Genomic DNA, 19,499 nt, shown 5'->3' on the forward strand with positions numbered 1-19,499 from the left:
GTGAAATTGTTTTAATATAATTTCTTTAATGAGGGCCTTTGCCATTTTAATACCTTCAGTTTATTTATTTTTGAGACAGAGTCTTGCTATGTAGCCTGGGCTGACCACAAACTCACAATCCTCCTGCCTCAGCCTCCCAAGTACTGGGATTACGGTCATATGCACTGTGGTCCTGGCCTCGATTTTCCTTTTTATTTTTTTAATTAAAAATATTTTCTTTCTAAGACAGGGTCTGCTATGCAGGGTGGCCTTGAACTCACTGTGTAGCCCAGGCTGGCCTTGATATTGCAGTCCTCCTGCCTTAGCCTCCCAAATGCTAGCATTATAGTACACACCACCATGACCAGCTTGTGTTGTCTTTTTATTGTTGTTTTGTGGAAGTTATTTCTTTTTAAAAAAATTTCATGAGCAGGCTAATAATGCAATATATTTTTTAGGTACAATTTCTTTTTTTCAATGGTAGCAAAGTTTTATTAAAGGTACAAAAAGAAATAGGCTTTGCAGAGCAAGTTTGGACCAAGGAAAAGAAGTGCACCCTCAAGAGTGAGGGCGGTCAGTATGCGAGAGTGACCCCAGTACAAATCAAGTCCAATTTCTTATGCACAAAAGCTAGGAAATGTTTTTTGAGAGAGCAAGTTTCTGAAATAAGTTAAAGCCGGGCCTGATGGCACACACCTGTAATCCCAGCACTCGGGAGGCTGGGGCAGGAGGATCATTACAAGTTCAAGGCCTGCCTGGGCTACAAAGTGAAGGCCAGCCTAAACTGCGTGGTGAGACCCTGTCTCAAAAAGAGAGAGGGAGAGGGAGGGAGAGAGGGAGAGGGAGAGAGAGAGAAGAAAGGAAGGAAGGAAGGAAGGAAGGAAGGAAGGAAAGAAAGAGAGAAAGAAAGAGAAAGAAAAAGAAAGAGAGAGAGAGAGAGAGAAAGAAAGAGGGGAAGGGAAGAAGGAAGAAAGGAAGGAAGTTAAAATTCCAATATTAAGACTTTGGTAATAACAAAGAAAGGCATAGTGCATTCATTCTATAAGGTGTAGTAAGATTTTTATGGCCATATTTATTGCTTTAAAAAAAATCTCACCATTGAAATGATATCTGGCTTTCATTCCTTTTCTGTTTACTTACCTCTCTGCCCATCTCCAGCCTCCCCTAACTGCTTACACACATTGGGTTTTCTTTTTTTCTTTCTTTTCACAAGCAGCTACTTTTGTCACTAACCCTTGTGCATGTTCAAGAGTCTACACTGGCTGCTGAGCCACCTGTGTTCATTCTGAACTTAGCACTGCATAATCGAGTCTCACAATACTCAGGTAATCTCCATCTCCTCCCGAATCATACTGTGACTGATAGTTGGGTCTCTCAGCTCCCTTCTCCACCTCTTATTCTGCAGTTCTTCACACTTGCACAGGGTACAAGAATAGTGATTTTCACTTAGAATCATAGAAACCCAGGATTGGAAGGGCTCTTAGAAACCAAGCAGCCTGCCAGGCATGATGGCACACGCCTATAATCTCCCAGCACTTGGGAGGCTGAGGCAGAATCAGTGCAAGTTCGAGTACAGCCTGGGCTACATAGTGAGACCCTGTCTCAAAAATCAAAGCAAAAAGAAACCAAGTAAGCCTTTAACCTACAATGAAAGTGAAAATCCAGGCCCAGAGACATATGTAGTGACTTGCCTAAGGCAGTGTAATCAGTTAATAGCTGGACAGAGACCAAAATGCAGGTTTTCCCTCCAGATTTAGCCTGCTTGCCGCACCAAATCTGTTCTCCTGATGGCCTTCGCTCTCACTGTCACTGCTGCATGGTAGGGCTCTGCCTTCTCAGCTTCTGTCTTCAAGTCCAGTTCTCTGTTCTTGGCTTCCTCAGATACTTTGTTCACATTGACTTTACCTGTGTCTAAAGTTACCACGCCCCCATAAAGTTGCTTAATTTTCATATGAATAATTACTACCATCCTATTTAGATCATATGATCTGCTACTAGTTAATACATTTATTCTAATTCTTTATGACTTTCACCAAAGTTATCCCTCCAGATTAAGATGAAATCTTCTCTAGGATCCTGTAAAGCACCTAGCAGGAGGTAGGAACTCAGTAAAAGTCTCTGTTTTCTTACCTTCCAGAGTTGTTTTTTGTTGTTTTTGTTTTTGTTTTTTCCAATACTGGGAATTGAACTCACAAAGTCGCGCTTGCAAGGCAGGCACTGTGCCGCCGAGCTAAATCCCCAGCCCCCCAGAGTTGTTTTATGTTGCCTTACCAGTTCTATGAAAAATTCCAATAGGAAAATACTGATTTGAGAATAATTTTACCTTTTCCTATGTTTTAATAATGTAAAGCCCTCCTCACCTAAGGAATTACATTTATAGCTGAATTTTTGTCAAGGATTCTGTTTCCACCTGACTTTCATCACTAAAAATCTATATGTAAATTAGTACTTCTCTTAATATGCATGATTCAAATTATTCTTTCCACAGAGGTAATGCCACTTGCTTTGCATATGGACAGACAGGTGCTGGCAAAACCTACACTATGATAGGAACCCATCAGAACCCAGGATTGTATGCTTTGGCTGCCAAAGATATCTTCAGACAACTGGAAGTGTCCCAGCCAAGAAGGCACCTCTTTGTGTGGATCAGCTTCTATGAAATCTACTGTGGACAGCTTTATGACCTCCTAAATAGAAGAAAAAGGTAATGGCATGTGAATGGGAAGCTCTAGATCTGTGCATCATTGGTTAAGCCAGAGCCTCCACAAAACCACTTTAATCATATGAGCTTTAATGCTAATGCTCTTTTGTGAAACAAAAGTCTCCTGCATCAGATACATATTTTTAAACTGTCAGTTCAGCTAGAGAAAAATGTAAATTAGTCTTCCTTTTTTTGTTTTTTTTGTTTTTTTTAAAACAGGATCTTACTGTATAGCCCAGGCTGGCCTCAAATTTTTTTTGGTACCAGGGATTAAACTCAGGACCTTGCACTTGCCAGGCAGGTGCTTGTGCTGTTGAGCTGTATCCCCCATCCAAACTTGCAATCCTTCCGCCTTAGCCTCCCCAGTGCTGAGAACATGAACCTCTGCAACCAGCTGCACTAATATTTTTTAATTAAATGTATTGTTTTATTTTTATTAGTACTTATTTGCAGTACATAATGATTACACTCATTGTGGGGAGTTGGTACATGTACCTAACACATCGTAATTCTTTTAACACCCGCTCACCCTTGCTCCATCTCTTGGTACCCTTCCCATTTGCAAAAACTCTATCTCCCTGTTTCCTATTATCTGTCTTTTATTATGCTTTTGAAATTATTTATAGTTCGAGTTTCTTGTATAAGAGAAACCATACAATATTTAAGTTTGTATGCCTGATTTATTTCACTTAACATCATGTCTGACCATGTATCCATTTTCTTTCAAATGACTCAAGCTTATCCTTTTTTATAGCAGAATAGTTCTCTGTCGTATTTATTTATTTTTCTCCATTGTATTTAAATACTTCTTTTATCCGTTCATCTGTTGATAGACATATAGGCTGCTTCCAAGATTTACCTATAATGAGCTGTGCTGCAGAAAACATGCATATATACGTATCACTGTAGTATGGTATCTTAACTCTTTCAGTGAGTTACCTAGAAGGGGAATAGCTCTCATGGAACTTCTATTTTTAGTTTTTTGAGGTATCTACATACTGATTTTCATAGTGGTGGTGCTAGTTTATATTCCCACAGCAATGAGGAAGGAATCTCCCCCCACACACCTCCAGCCTTGCCAGCATTTGTTATTATTTGATTTCTCAGTGATAGCCATTCTTTCTGGAATAAGATGGAATCTTAGTGTTGTTTTAATTTGTCATTTCTCTGATGGCCAAATATATTGAACATTTTTTCATGTACATATTTATTGGCCATTTGTACTTCCTTTTCTGAGCAGTGTATTCATTGCAGTTGTCCATTTCTTGATTGGATCTTTTATTGAGGGTATAATTTTTTTTATTTCTTTACATATTCTAAATATTAGTCCTCTGTTCAAGAAGCAGCTAGCAAAACTTTTCCCATTCTTTAGGTTGTCTCTTCCTCCTGATGGTTATTTCCTTTGATTTGCAGAAGCTTTTTATTTGATATAATTCCATTTGTTAATTCTTCTTTCTTTTTTTTTGTTTTTGTTTTTGTTTTTTGAGACAGAGTATTGCTCTGTAGCTCAGGCCGGCCTTAAATGCATTCTTCAGCCTTCCAAGTGCTGGAGTTATAAACACACATCACCACTTTTGGTGATTTGTTGATTCTTGATGTTATTTCTCGTGTAACTGCAGCTGTATCAGAACATCCTTACCTCTGCTGGTGTCTTCAGGAGTTTTACCTATTTTGTTTTCCAGCAGATTGTTTCTGTTTTAACATTTAGGTCTTTGATTCATTTTGATTTTAGTGTAGTTCATGGTGAGAGATAGAGGTTTAGATTCCAGTTTTTGCATGTAAATAGCCAGTTTTTCCAATACCATTTGTTAGAGACTGTCTTTTCCCCAGCATGTTTTTGGCTCCTTTGCCAAAGATCAGATGGCTGAGGATACCTAGGGTTATTTCTGCTTCCTCTGTTCTGTTGCGCTGATCTACATGTCTGTTTTTATACCATACTGTTTTTATCACTGTGGCTTTCTAATATAACTTGAAATCCAGGATTATGTTGCCTCCTGCTTTGCTCTTGTTGCTCAGGATTACTTTTGGTATTCTGCATCTCTTCTGATTCCATATGAATTTTAAGATTGTTTTTTCCAGGTCTGTGAGAAATGCTGTTGGTATTTGATTGCACTGAATTAAATCTATATGTCATTTTTGATACTATGACCATTTTGGCAATATTGGTTCTGTCTATCCAGGAACAGGGTATGGCTTTACATTTTTTGGTGTCCTCTTGATCTCTTTTTTCACATTACTGTAGTTGTCAGTGTAGAGGTCTCTCACTTCCTTTGTTAGGCTAATTCCTAAGTATTTAGTTTTTCTATTCTGCTATTGTGAATAATGTGGTTTTCCGAGCTTCTTCCTTGGTGACTTCATTATTGATGTATAGGAATTCTATTGATTTTTGTGTTTTTATTTTTTATCCTGATACACTGCTGAATTTGGTTGCTCTAGGAGTCTTCTGGTGGGATTTCTTGGGTCTTCTATGTAAAGGATCATGTTATCTGAAAATAATGGCAGTTTGCCCCCGCCTTTTCCCATATGTATCCCTTTTATTTCTTTCTCTTGCCAGATTGCTCTGGCTGATTCTTCGTTTATTATATTGAACAAAAGTGTCTTATTCCTGATTTTAGAGGTAAAAATCTGAGCTTTTCCCCATTTAATATGGTGTTGGCAGTTGGTTTGTCATAAACAGCTTTCATCAGATTGGGATAAGGTCCTTATCTATTTTCTTCAGGGCTTTTATTGTGAATAGATGTTAGATTTTGTTAAAGGCTTTTTTACATCTATTGAGATGATCATATGTTTTTGTCCTAGCTTCTGTTTTATGTGGTATATTACATGTATAGATTTGCATATGTTGAACCATACTTGCATCCCTGAGATGAAGCCGGCTTGGTCATTATGTGCAATCTTTTTTAGGATTTGTTGCATTCTGTTTGCCAGTATCTTGTTGAAAATTTTTGCATCTTTGTTCATTAAAGAGATTGGCCTCTAGTTTTCTTTTTTATTTGGGTCTTTGTCTGGTTTTGGAATCAGGGTAATGCTAGCATCCAGGAATGATTTTAGGAGTAATCCTTTCCTTTCAATTTCATTAAAGAATTTGAGGAATGTTGGCATTAGATCTTCCCTGAAGCTCTTCTAGAAGTCAGTGATGAACCCAGTCAGCTTATGGGCTTTTCTTAGTTGGCAAATTTTTTATTACTGCATCAATTTCATTGACCGTTATTGGATTACTTAGGGTTTTTATATCTTCTTGGTTCAGTTTCAGTATTCATACATATCTGGGAATCTCTATACATTTCTTCTGAATTCTCCAATTTATTGGAGTACAGGTTTTTGAAGTAGTGATTAAAAATCTGGGTTTTGCCTTTTTCATTTATAATTGCATTGATCTGGATCTTTTCTGTCCTTTTTGTAAGATTGGCTAAGGTAAAATTTGTTTGCTTGTTCTTTTTTTTTTCTTTTACTTTCAAATAAGCAGTGCTTTGATTCATTAATTTTTTGTATTGTGTTTTTAGTCTAAATTTCATTAATTTTTGCTCTGATCTTTATAATTTCCTTCTTTGTAAAGTTGTTTCAGATTTTTATTCTTGTTTTTCTAAGACCTTAAAGTTCATCATTAGATTATTTATTTGGGCTCTCTCTTTTTCTGATGTGGGCATTTACAGCTATAAATCTCCCTTGTAGGGCTGCTTTCATTTTATATCATAGGTTCTAGTATGTGGTACTGGCATTATTGTTTGATTCTGGGGACTGTCTGATTTCTTCTTTGCTTTCTTTTAAGATTCATTATTTATTCTTTTTGTTGTTTTGGTTTTTTTGAGACAAGGTCTTGCTGTATAGTACAGGTTGACCTTGAACTCACCATGTCGTCCAGGCTGACCTGAACTTGCAGTGATCCTCCTGCCTCAGCCTCCCAAGTGCTGGGATTACAGGCATGTTCCATCACACCCAGCTGACTCATTGATTATTCAAGAGTGTATTGTTTAATCCCCATGTGTCTGCATAATTTCTGTGGTTTCTTTTGCCATTGATTTCTAGTTTCATTGCACTGTGATCTAATGATATGCTTTGGAGAATTCTGATTATTTTCTGTTTACTTATGTATGCTTTATGGGCTAGTACATGATCTATTTTGCAGTAAGTTCCATGTGCTGCTGAAAAGAATGTGTATTCTGTTGTTGGGTGGAATACTCTGTAGAGATCTATCAAGCGTTTGAAGGTTTAGTTTAACTCTGATATTTCTTTTCTTATTTTATTTTATTTTTGAGGCAGGATCTCACTATATAATTAAGGCTGACCTTGAGCTCAGAATGTATCCCAGGCTGTCCTTGAACTTGCTGTGGCTGTCCTGCCTCAGCCTCCCAAGTGCTGGGATTACAGGCATGTACCACCACACCTGGTTTAACTGATATGTCTTTGTGTTTTTGTTTTGTCTTTTTATTTTCTTTGTCTAGTTGATCTGTTTGTGGCACTGGCATACCGAGGTCCTCCAATATGATTGTGTTTGTGTTTATCTGATCTTTTATGTCCAGTAGTGTTTGTTTTATGAAGATGGATGAACTGATGTTATTGCATATATATTTATCATTATTTTCTCTTCCTGTTGAATTGTTCCCCAAACCAATATGTGCTGATGATTGCCTCTTCTGATCAGTTCTGGCTTGAAATCCATGTTATCTGAAAATGGGAAAGCTATTTCTGCTTGTTTTGGGCTCCTATTGCATGGAATACTGTTTTCCATCCTTTGACTTTTAGTCTAATCTTTTTGGGTTAAATGTGTTTTTTGTATACAGCATATCATTGGGTTTTGTTTTTTGATCCAGTCTGCCAGTCTGTGTCTTCTGGGAAGCTGAGACCACTTACATTGAGTTATTACTGAAAAGTATTGACTTACTCCCATCATTGCTTTATTTTCCTATTACTGATTCCTTTTTTTCCCCTCTTCTGTTTAAACTGCTCACCCTGTCTGATTCCATTAGACTGTTGTTATTGTTAGGTTCGTTGTCTCTTTCAAGAATATCCTTGAGAATTTTTTGTAGCACTGGCTCGGTGGCTGTGAATTTCTTAAGGTGTTCTTTGTCATGGAAATATTTCATTTCTCTATTAATTTTTTTTTTCTCTCTATTACTTTTGAAAGATAGTTCTGCAGGTTATATCAGTGTAGGTTGAAAGTTGTTTTCTTAATTTATGGCTTGAAAAACATCACTGCAAGCTCTTTTGGCCTTTAAAATTTGTTTTGAGAAGTCTGCTGTAATTCTAATGGATTTACTTTTATTTATTTATTTATGCATGCATGATGGTGCGTGCCTGTAATCCCAACATTTAGAGTGATGAGGCAGGAAGATTGCTGTGAGTTTGAGGACAGCCTAGGCTACATAATGAGTTCAAGGCAGGCCAAACTACACAGTGAGACCTTGTCTCAAAAACAAACAAGAGGTCATTTATTTATTTTTAATTGTTTATTTATTTATATATTTATTTTTGGTTTTTTGAAGCAGGGTTTCACTATGTAGCCCAGGCTGGCCTCAAACTCTGCCTCAGCCTCCCAGGTGCTGAGATTACAGTCATGTGCCACCACGTCTGTCAGGTTTACACTTACAAGTGATTTTTTGGTTTTCTCTAATAGCTTTTAAGATTTTGTCCTTGTGTTGGACTTCTGAGATTTTTACTATTATGTGTTGTGGAGAAGTTCTTCACTGATTATAACTATTTGGGGTTCTACACTTTCACTGTTTCTGTGTGTTAATTTCTTTCCCCATATTTGGAGTTTTCTGCTATTATTTTGTAAACAGGGTTTTTGTGCCATTTGTACTGTCTTCTGTTTTTTTTTTTCCCACCAGTGCAATTAATCTTAGTCTTCTTGAATCACCTAGCAGCGGTGGAGTTGTTTGTCTACAATCTCATTTTTAAGGTACCTTACTATATATGTTCTCTGCATCAGCCCTGTTGTCCAGTTCTGATTCTCTGTCCTCACATTGGTCACTTTTGCTGTCTGTAGTTTCAGTAGAACTTTTGTTATTTCCTGGACTTCTGTTTGGTACCTTTTTATGACTAATTCTTTGCTAAACTGGTCATTCATGTTTTCTATCATTCTGTTTAGGTCAGCTAGCTTTTTATTAGTGTCTTCTGTAAGCTTATTGATCATTTTATTAAGTCCATTATCTATTTTGTTATATCATCTCTGAGCTTTTTGAGTACCTTATTGATCTTTTTGTCTCCTCTTTTATCATTTCATATAACTCAGCTATTTAGCTTTTCAATTTCTCCTCATTGATATCCCTTGGGTGAGTTATGAGGGAGTTGGAAATCTTTGGAAGCATTTCCTTGCCTTATCTTCTCTCTCTCTCTCTCTCTCTTTTTCCCTTCTTTTTTCTTTGTGCTAGGGTTGCAGGTCAATTACAGTGGAAAGACTTTGTTGCTGGTATGGAGATCTCTGTAGTCCGTGTGTGCTTTTCAGTAGAGCGCTCTGGGCATGGCTAACTATAGGCCATTGCTTCTGTCGCAGGATTCAACCTCCTTTGTTAATTTGAGAGAGTAAGGTGCAGTGTAATTGGCCCAGCACCCAGTTCTTTGATTTGGTTTTTTTTTGTTTGTTTTCTTTTTTTGGTTTTTTTTGTACCAGAAATCGAACTCAGGACCTTGCACTTGCCAGGCAGGCGCTTGTGCTGCTGAACTATATCCCTGGCCCGCACCTAGTTCTTTGGAAATCAACCTCAGTGTTAATTTTTGGGTTTTTGTTTTGTTTTGTTTTTGTTTTTGTTTTTTGGTACTGGGAGTTGAACTCAGGACCTTGTGTTTGCCAGACAGGCACATATGCCACTAAGCTATATCCCCAGCCTGAACCTCAGTATCTGGTTTGACACAAAGACAAACCAGATACTGGCATTTAGTAAAAACTAATTAATAGCAACAAGTATGCCACCCTAGCAGTAGCAACAAAGTCAACAACAATATTAATAGAATCAAAGACAAACTGGGTATTGATAAACGGTAAGCACCAGTGGAAGCTACCACTGTACCACACTTAACCATAAAAAAGAGATCTATAATTAAAATTTAGACACAAAACCAAATATTAACGTATAGCAAATATTTACTAAATACAATAGCCATACCACCATTAACAATCATAAAGAATTCACTTGGCATGGTGGTGCACACCTGTAATCCTAGCACTTGGGAGGCTGAGGCAGCAGGATTGCCGCAAACTCAAGGCCAGCCTGAGCTACATAGTGAGCTCAAAGATAGTCTGAACTACATAGTGAGACCCCTGTCTCAAAAAAAGACTCTAAAAGCTAAATCATTTTAATCCAGAAACCTGACTTTTGAGTAGTTGTTTTCTGAGTAATCTGGCCATTGGTGAGACTATTTTCCTCCAATTCTTCTGTAAAAATTTGGAAATTTGGGCTGAAGGATGAACTAAAGAAAAAAGAAAGGGTTTTCTTTGTTTTGTCTTGCTTTTTCCCAATAAAGTAAAATTCCAATCTTAAACTTGGTATATTTTATTATTTTAAGGAGTAAAAGAAGGATAACATAGTAATAGGGGAGCTTACCAAATTACGGACAAAGTGTTAGGAAATTATCAGTGGTTGTTGTTTAACATATTGTTATCTACTATACTTCCTCAGGAAAACAAATAGACAAATAATAGTGAGTTATAGACAAAAGTGGTAGGTTATTATCAATGGTTGTTGTACTATACTTTGGTATCTTCAAAGTGGTTTCTAAAGAAAATAAATATACATGAGTGACCAATTGAATATTCATTGACTATTCTCAATGGTTGTAGGAAACACATAGTAACAAACATACTTCCATTTACGAAATAGCATAGGAACAATACAAACATTACAGAGTTATGGACAGATTAGTAGGAAAATATCAATGGCTGCTGTAATACATGGCGGTATCTTCAAAGTGGTTTCTCAGGAAGACAGAGATACGCAAGAAAGATCTAACAAGTAGTTACAGCCAAGGGTTGTGAAAAATAGCATATTTACCTCATCAGAGACTCCTTTCACTGAGGTGTAACAGCTGGAAGCAAGGCCAGGATTGAAAAGAAGTACTGAGAGACTTGCATCTGTGTCTAGCAACAGGCTGTTTTCTTTTTCCTCTATAGTCATGATTACCCGGGGCTCCTCCATGGAGATGATAGTCTGGCCAGAGGGAGAAGGCACAGTATGCCCTGGGCCCCCTCATTTCTGTTAGACTAACTTGGAGGATGGGTCTGAGCTCTGGGGCCTCTGCTTCAGAGGATAGACCAATCTCCAGTGGTCACCTTTGCATCCAGGGCATGGCCTTGGATGGAGGCTTCTTAGGGCAGTTCCTCTTGAGGTGGCCTGGCTTTTAACAGTGGTAGCAGATGAATGTAGTCATCGAGTTCTTCTTTGGGCCCCAGGAATCAGACTTCGGGTCTGTTTCTCTTAGTGCTGCAGCAAAAGCAGTTGCTTTTTCTCAGTCTCTTTGTTTTCTCTCCTTGGCCTCCTCCTCGTCATGGCTATAGAATACTGAGGAGGCAATTCTTACATCTCAAGTGAGCCATCTGGGGTGAAAACTATTTTTTGTAGTTTTTTCTCTCCAGCCTCCCATCACACTGGGACCCCACAACCACTTAGTGTCCTCTCCCCAACCATCAGCACAGGCAGCAGGAATATTGCTGCAGACCTCTCCGGAGCTCCACGCTCCTCCACTGCAGCCTGTACTGTCAGGAGAAGAATGGCTTCCAGGGGGTCTCCCCAGGTATTGTGCAAGGTCCTCCTAGTTTCCAGCTTCCTAACAGCTCTCATGACCCCAGTCAGCTAGACCTCTGAAACTCCAGGCGTAGCCTGTATTCTCGTGTTCTCCGAGTCCTTGTTCAGCAGCTGCTCCTCCGCTGACTCTGGACCTTTCTGGTTCTCAACGGCAGGGGCAAGAGGGACCCATTGTGTGGCATGTATTCCCAGGGGTTTCTCCATGTCGGGATGATTCACGCATGTCCCCAAGCCGACCTCCGTGGCCGGCATGTGGCAGGCCAATTATGTCATTGCTTCTCTGTGCCATGATAGTTCTCGATCACAAGGCAGCAGCTGGCCTGAGAGTCAGTGAGCGCACGCTGCCATGCGGCTTCCCAGGCGCCGACTGCCCACCTCCTGGGTGCCTACACAGCTAGGGGTCGCCCAAAGGCCGGCACTCCCCACCACGCGGCTTCTCGGGTGCCCACTGCCCTCCTCCTGGGTGCCTGCATGGATAGGGGCTGGCGCAAGAGCCGGCACTCCCCGCCGCAGGGCTTCCCAGGCACAGGCAGCCTGCCTCCCAGGCCAAACTTGGTATCTTTTTAAGGAAAGAGAGTAATCTCAGAGTTTTTGATAGATGCGCCATATACCCTCAGTGTATTTGGCTTATGATAATGGCAGTTCATAACCATTCATTACCTTATTTGTGAGCCAGGGGTTGCCACAGTTCCCAGGGCCACATGCTTTCACTTCAGAGAGAAAGAAAGAACAGCTTACCACTAGGCACTTAACAACCAGAGATCAGGACTTTGATTGGACAACAGAGAGTGAATATCCACCGCTGAACCAATCACTACAACCAGGAACATGCCACTCACTGGTGTAGGTCTGGGTTTTGTCCTCATTGTTTTAATCATAGTCCAAGGTGCTGATTTGGTTACAAAAATCATGGACAACAACTGAAATCTTAGACTAAGGTCAGAAAGGTGGAATTGAAAACAAGAATCATATCCATCCAAAACAGCAAAACTGTTACCTTTTCCTTTTGTGTGCATGTGCACGCATGCACGTGTGTGTGTGCATGCATGCCACATACCTACATTCGGGGTAGTGGGGATTTAACCCAGGTCCTTTGCATTAAGCTATACTACATCACCATTTATTGATTAATTAATTGATTGAATAATCAATTGATTGACAGAGTCTTGCAAAGTCACTAAAGTGTGCAGGCTAGACTCGAACTTGTAATCCTCCTGCCTCAGGCTCCCAGCATATGGGTATTATAAGCATCTGCTACCATGCTCAACTACAAAACTGTTACTGAATGAGGGAGTGGTGGAATGGGTTCCGGGGAGGCAAAACCAAAGTCTGTTACAGCAACACCGTCAGACCAACTGCCTTTTTGCATCTTTAGGCTCTTCGCGAGAGAAGACAGCAAGCACGTGGTGCAGATAGTGGGACTGCAAGAGCTCAGGGTGGATACCGTGGAGCTCCTCTTAGAGGTATTCAGTTCTTCCTTCCTCATCTCCCCCACAGCTGCCCAAGTCCAGGGAAAAGATTCATTTTGTTACTTGACAAGTATGACGGACTCAGATCTAGGCACAGGTCAAAGACAAGCACACCATTTCACATGTGTGAGCTATGAGTCCTCTTCTGAGAGCGTAGCTTGTTTCTGCACAGAGTGGAAGTCCCAGAACCATCGAGTGGGAGGTGGGGCGTGTGGGAGAAGCTAACGCAAGGTAGCGATGCCCTGGGCCAGTTTCAGAGGCTGCTGAGTGTGTTTTTCTGCAGGACTGGGCTCTGGGGAAAACTACTAGACACAAGTGTTCTTATTTTAAATAAAATTTTTAGAAATACTTTCACATGGGCTCAAAATTTGGAGTACAGTGAAAATACTCTTCCCATTCCCTTGTCCTGAGGCAACTAATTTTATTAACTTTTGGTATATCTTTCTGAAAGAATTTTAAGGGGGCTGGAGATATGGCTCAGTGGTCGAGTTCTTACCTTGCATGCACAAGGCCCTGGGTTTAATCCCCAGCACTGCCACCACACACACAAAAAAGGATTTTAAAGTCTGCTATTTTTAATTAAAGTTATTTAGTATAACAAGAGCAAATTTTAACATTACAGAAATATATAAGAAGATAGAAAATAAATGTTATTGTATACAACCCCTCCCCTGTATCCCTTGAGGTATCCACTGTTACTAGTGTAGAATATTTAGATATTTTACCTGTTCTGAGCATTTACCATATGTACAAATATATATCTGGTGAACTTTCTTTTAATGCAGTAGTCCTCAACCTTGGTTTTACATCAGATCATTTATGGACCTTTTTTCCATCCCTAACAAAAAATAGTTTAGCCTTTTTTGTGAAAAATAGCCAGAAGCCAGGCGTGGTGGCACATGCCTGTAATCCTAGCACTTGGGAGGCTGAGGCAGAATTGTTGTGAGTTCGAGACCAGCCTGTGCTACAGTGTGAGCTCACGGCCAGCCTGAACTGCATAGCGAGACCCTGTCTCTAAAAGGCAAAAAAAATACACATGAAATCTAAATATGTGCAACATGAAGAAACAAGTGCAGCTAAGATCAAGAAATAGAATATTACAGAACCCCACAATTTCCTGTATCACTTCTCAACCACACATCCCTACTATCCTGACTTTCAAGTCATAACTTTTTTTTTTTTTGGTACCAGAAATTGAACTCAGGACCTTGCACTTGCCAGGCTACATCCCCGGCCCTATCCTGACTTTTATGGTAGTCACTTACTTGTTCTTTGTTGTAGTTTTACTATGTACTCCTTCCTAACCTGTACAACTTGCTTTTCACCTGTTTTGAACTTTATGTGAATAGAACCATACCGTATGTATTTTGTGTCTTGTGTTTTTTGCTCAACATTGTGCTTCTGAGTTCCTTTTATGTTTTTACATATGGAGTGATTCTGTTCATTTTTATTTGCTATAGAGTATTCCATTGCGGGAATAAACCACAGTCTACTTACCCATCCTCCTACCAATGAACAGTTGGGGCTGTTTCTGATTTGGGTCTGTTCCGAATAATGCAGCTGGGAGTGTGTTCTAGTACAAAGCACAGGGATTCTCTAGTTGTGAAATGGTTGGGTCAGAGGACACACATATCTTCAACTTCAATAAATGATACCACAATGTTCTCCAAAGAGGTATAATTTCCACAAGCAGTATATGAGCAATCTGATTGCTCTCTGGCATGACAATACTTTATATTGATAGATTTTTCAATTTTTGCCAATTTGGAAGTGTTTGTCCTCGTATCATTATGGGGTTTTTGGTTTTTGGTTTTTTGGGTTCTTTTGAGACAGGGTTTCTCTATCTAGTCCAAGCTAGTCTTGAACTCACTACATAGCCCAGGCTGGCCTTAAACTTGTGACAGTCCTCCTGCCTCAGCCTCCCAAGTGCTAGGATTACAGGCATGCACTACCATGCCCAGCTCATCATGGTTTTAATTTATATTTCTCTAATTATGAATGAAATTGGAGTAAACTAGAGATGTAGTTCAGTAGTAGGGCACTTGCCTACCATGTATAAGACTCTGGGTTTGAAGCCCAGTACTACAAAAAACAAAATAAAAAGTGAATATCTTGGGCTCTAGGAATTGAACTCAGGCATTCTACCACTGAGCTATGTCCCTAGCCCCTATATTTTTAATTTTTGTTTTTTCTCTTTAAGGAATGTCAGTTTGGGTCTTTCTCTTTTGGGGGTTGTCTGTCATTCCTGACCCATTTTTGTGTTCTGGATTTAAGTCTTTTTGTCAGTTATTTGTGTCTTAAACGTGAGGTCTCATTCTGTGCCCATCTTTCCAGTTTCATCACAGCGTTTAAATCTTTCCCAGGTAATTAAATTGGAATCTCCTCAGGGTGGGGCCCAGGCATGTATATTATAATTATTTTAAATTGAAATATAGCTCATATACCGTAAAATTCAGGTTCTCAAAGTGTATGGATCAGTGCAGTTTTAAATGTAATATTCTCATTGAGGTGTTTGCAGTCCTGGCTACTCTTCTCTGGTGCTGAGACAGACCCCCGGCGCCCACAGCTAAGGAGGGATTCTTCGGCTCACAGGGTGCAGTTCCCGTCCACAGTCAGCGGGCTCCAAGGCGGGGCGGCTCGGCATCGCAGAGGGGAAATAGTTCACGGCGGACAGACGGTAGCAAAGCAGCAAGGGGTGGCCGCAGCGCTCTCTCTCCCTCATATCTTATCCAAGCTACTTAGGGCGGGTGTCACGCACACCCTTCATCCCAGTGCCCCCGATCCGAGCACTGCACCATGAATCAACCGGCATCACATGCTCTAGATCCAACCACCTCTGACAAAGCCCCACCCGTGACTGCGTGAGGCTTTGGGGGACATCTAGACATAAGCCATAACATGCACATACTCTGATATTCACCCTTTTAAAGAATTCAGTAATTTTTATTATATTTAGTAATTTTTAAGAACTCAGCAATTTTTAGTATATTGATAAAGTTGTGCAATCATTGCCACTAATTCCTGAAAATTTTTATCACCCCAACATGAAACTTGTGCCCAGTTACCGTCACTCCCTGCTCTTCCTGCCAAGTGCATGGCAGCCACTAATGTCTGTCTATGCATTTGCCTAGTCTGGCCATAGCATATGAACAGAAATGTATAATATGTGATCTTTTGGGTTCTTTCACTTAGCATATTTTGAAGTTTCATGTCACTGTACCGTGCATCGGTAGTACTTCATTTCTTATTATGGCTGATCTGTGTCCCACTGTGTAGGTAATACTGCATTTTATTTATCCATTGATCAGCTGGTGGACATCTGCATTCCCACCTTTAGCCAAGAAGAATGTTGCAGTGAACACTCATACACAAAAGTTCTTAGGTGGACATGCTTTCCATTTTCTTGGTATGTCCCTAAGAGTGAAATTGCGGAGGTACTTTTTGAAGAACGGTTGTGTTGCTTTGTGAAGTAACTGAACCATTTTACACTCGAGGGTGGGTCATGTTTTAGAAGACCCCGGCTGATTCTAGTATGCAGCCAGTATCGTCATCCTTCTGGCACATGATGGCGAACCTTGAGAACTTTCAGTGATGCAAACAGCCCACTGCGGCACTCGTGTTCTGGCACGTCCAGCAAGCCTGGCTGAAGTGAAAGGGAGAAGACCAGCACAGGCTGGGGATTGGTCAGGCTTATCTAAAGTACCCCTTGCAGGGAAGAGTGTCAGCCTTTGCCCAAGCTCAAGATGCCAGGGAAGACAGTCAGGTTTGGCATTGTGGAAATGCCTTCAGCAAGCACCTACACTAAACCTTTTCTAGCTGGTTCCACACCTGGTCTTTCCTGCCTTTCTTCTCACTGTGTTCTAACAGTAAATAACGGGCACTCCCTGTCTCCCGATATGTGCAAACACCACCCATTTAATCAACAACACTATGAAGAAATCCTTTTTCCTGGCCATAGCCATTACTGTGCTAATGGGCGGTCTGTTTGTCCACCTGTGTCCTAGGAGATTTTATGGCACTGTCCTGTCCTGGAGTGTTGTTCTTAAGCAAAAAACAGCTCCTTGTTAGTTAACGTATTATTTTATCAGCACTGATAGCCCTGTCTTTAATACTTACGTTTTGTGCAAGTAGGAAGACAGATGAGATCACAGTGGAGAGTTGGTATAAATTATAGATCTCTGACGCAGTCACCCTCATAAATATTCATTGACTTGAAACAATAGCACTTGCTAACTCAGGTGTCACACTCTGGCTCTCAGGTGTCACTGTCCGTGCCACTCAAGTGTCACCCTTGTGTTTGCCCGAGTGTCATCTTCAGGTGGTACCCTCAGATTGCCCTCAGGCTAGCTGGCTGCTTCCTGTTCACACAAGGATTGTCGTCCTTCAGGAAATTTCTCCTGCCAGCTGTATTTGATTACCTGATCTTACCGAGGCAGACAGCGGGACTCCTTTACCTTCAGAGAGGACTCACCACCTCATCACATTTAGAATTAACACTTTAGCGGGTGTAGTGGTGATGGAGACCACTATGAAGCAGACCTGAGCAGGACTTAAATTAACCAATTGACTGTTCATGCTCACTTGTGAGTCTGTCCAAGGCCTAGGCTCCTTGTCTGGAGGTGGGCAGTGGACTCAGAGTCAGTGAACCTCTGTGAGTCACTAATCCCCACTAAACCTGTAGTGGTGGATGAAGCCAGAAAGCCTCTAAGGGTAAGACAAGATCACAGCCAAGGACTCCTGGATCAGATCTCAACTAGATAAAGACTGTAGCCTCAGTCATCTCACTCCTGGGTGGATTAACTTAATCCTTATTAAGGATAATTTAATACCTCACTTGGAGAAGTCCTTGAATGATTCCACCCTTCTTGAGTACTCCCCTCCCTTCTTCTGATAACCAAATAAATACGGCCCACCCAGAGAAGGTCTTGGTCTTAGCCCTGAGAGAATCTCAAATTCTATGAGAGGGCTGTGATCCTCCTGGAGCCCTGAAGTCATTCCATTTGCCTCTTTTTATTTAGCCTTTGCCATACACTCGTTCTGGAGATTGTGGACCTGATCAGCCCGCAATAACTAAGGGATGTTATGAACCCGATATAGCAGGGCACATCTATAATCCCAGCTTCTCTGGCAGCTAAAGGAGATTTCAAGTTTAAGGCCAGCCAATACCCTATCTTAAAAAATGAAAAAGGTAGGGATGTAGCTCAATGGTAGAGCACCACTGAGTTCAACTCATCGTACCACCAAAAAATAGGATTTTTTTGTTTTTGTTTTTTTGCCAAGCAATTAATGAGCACTTTTTTTCAGTTTCAGAGCTATGCAGGCATTGAAGTCATTTTACATCATCATAGTATCCATTCTGATGTTAAATCTTTTTTGTGTTTTATCACTGCTTTCTCCGTAATTGGTAGAAAAGGGTGGGCCGCAGGAGCCTTCCCTGGGTGAGCCTCAGTTGCCTATGGAGGGTGGGAGACTGCTCCGCACACATTCCGTCCAGTGCTGCTGCAATGCCCACAGCTCCTCGTTGGTGTCTGCTGCAGAGCTTAGAGATTAAAGCCTTATAACCAGATGGAGCCTGGGGGCTAGTGCCATGTATCCTGAGCATACCTGTTATCTCTTACAGCCTGAAGTATGTATGATAACGGGTTTTGGACTAGATGCTAGAGGAAGCTAGATAACACATACATTGCTTAGCACGATACGGTCCTGGCTGTGTGTCACCTGTGTTATTCTGAAGTCCCCAAGTGTGTCCAGGGCCATAGGACCTAGCAGTTGTCTCTCTACTTCCTGTTGCAGCAGATTCCTATTTCACTACTCATATAACATATAGTCTTTAAGGGACCTGGATTAGAAACTTCCCTTTGAAACTTTAGTTAAGTAAGGAGGAGTTGGATATGGAAATAGGGTGAAAGGCAACCTAGTGATTTTTAAGGCATTTGCGTGAGTTTTGTTCCACTACTAGTCTTGTATTTCTCCCAGATAGTCCCTCTCCCCTTTTTGTCTATCGTCTCCTTTCCTTTTGTTTTTCTTTTTTGATTTATACTAGGGAACCCATGTTATCTCGTGTTGATCTAAAGTGCTGTATTTTGCACAGCATGGTGTTGCACACCTGTAGTCCCAGGTACTCAGGAGGCTGAGGCAGGAGGATTGCAGTAAGTTCAAGGCTAGCTGGGCTACCTAGTGAGTTCAAGCCCAGCCTCAACTACACAGCGAGACCCTGCCTCAAAAAAAAAAGCCGTATTTTCCCATGAAACTGATTATTTTACATTCATAAAAAGAAATAGCTCAAGTTTGCAAATTAGTTCTTTAGTTTCTTTCTTTTTCTTTTTTTTTTTCAGTGTTTTTGAGAAAGGGTTTTGCTGTGTCCTTCAGACTGGCCTTGCACTCAGTATGTAGCCCAGGCTGGCCTCAAACTCATACCTCAGCCTCCTAAGTACTGGGATTACACGCATGCACTACCACACTTAGCTAGTTTCTTTTTAAAAATTAACATTTATTGAGAATTTAGCATGTGTCAATTATGGTACTGATTGCTTTATGTGTATTATCTTTGTTTTTGTTTTTTTGTTGTTGTTGTTGTTTTTTTTTTTTTTTTTTTTTTTTTTTTTTTTTTTC

The 19,499-nt window shown here is 40.5% G+C and overlaps 1 protein-coding gene across 11 annotated transcripts in view; it reads left to right on the forward strand.

Moving 5' to 3' along the window:
* Positions 1-19,499, forward strand: part of Kif24 (kinesin family member 24) — a 93,676-nt gene that overhangs the window by 47,759 nt on the left and 26,418 nt on the right. For all 11 annotated transcript variants that reach the window (XR_001237083.1, XR_001237085.1, XR_001237084.1 and 8 more), the window contains 2 exons: positions 2,468-2,683; positions 12,794-12,881. Coding sequence is in view for 8 of the 11 variants with exons in the window: in XM_005401086.2 (XP_005401143.1) it covers positions 2,468-2,683; positions 12,794-12,881 (304 nt within the window). In the remaining 3 variants the exon portion in view is untranslated. The remainder of the gene's footprint in view (positions 1-2,467; positions 2,684-12,793; positions 12,882-19,499) is intronic.

The sequence above is a fragment of the Chinchilla lanigera genome, unplaced genomic scaffold, assembly GCF_000276665.1.
Source record: "Chinchilla lanigera isolate Chin_1 unplaced genomic scaffold, ChiLan1.0 scaffold00071, whole genome shotgun sequence".
NCBI lineage: Eukaryota > Metazoa > Chordata > Mammalia > Rodentia > Chinchillidae > Chinchilla > Chinchilla lanigera.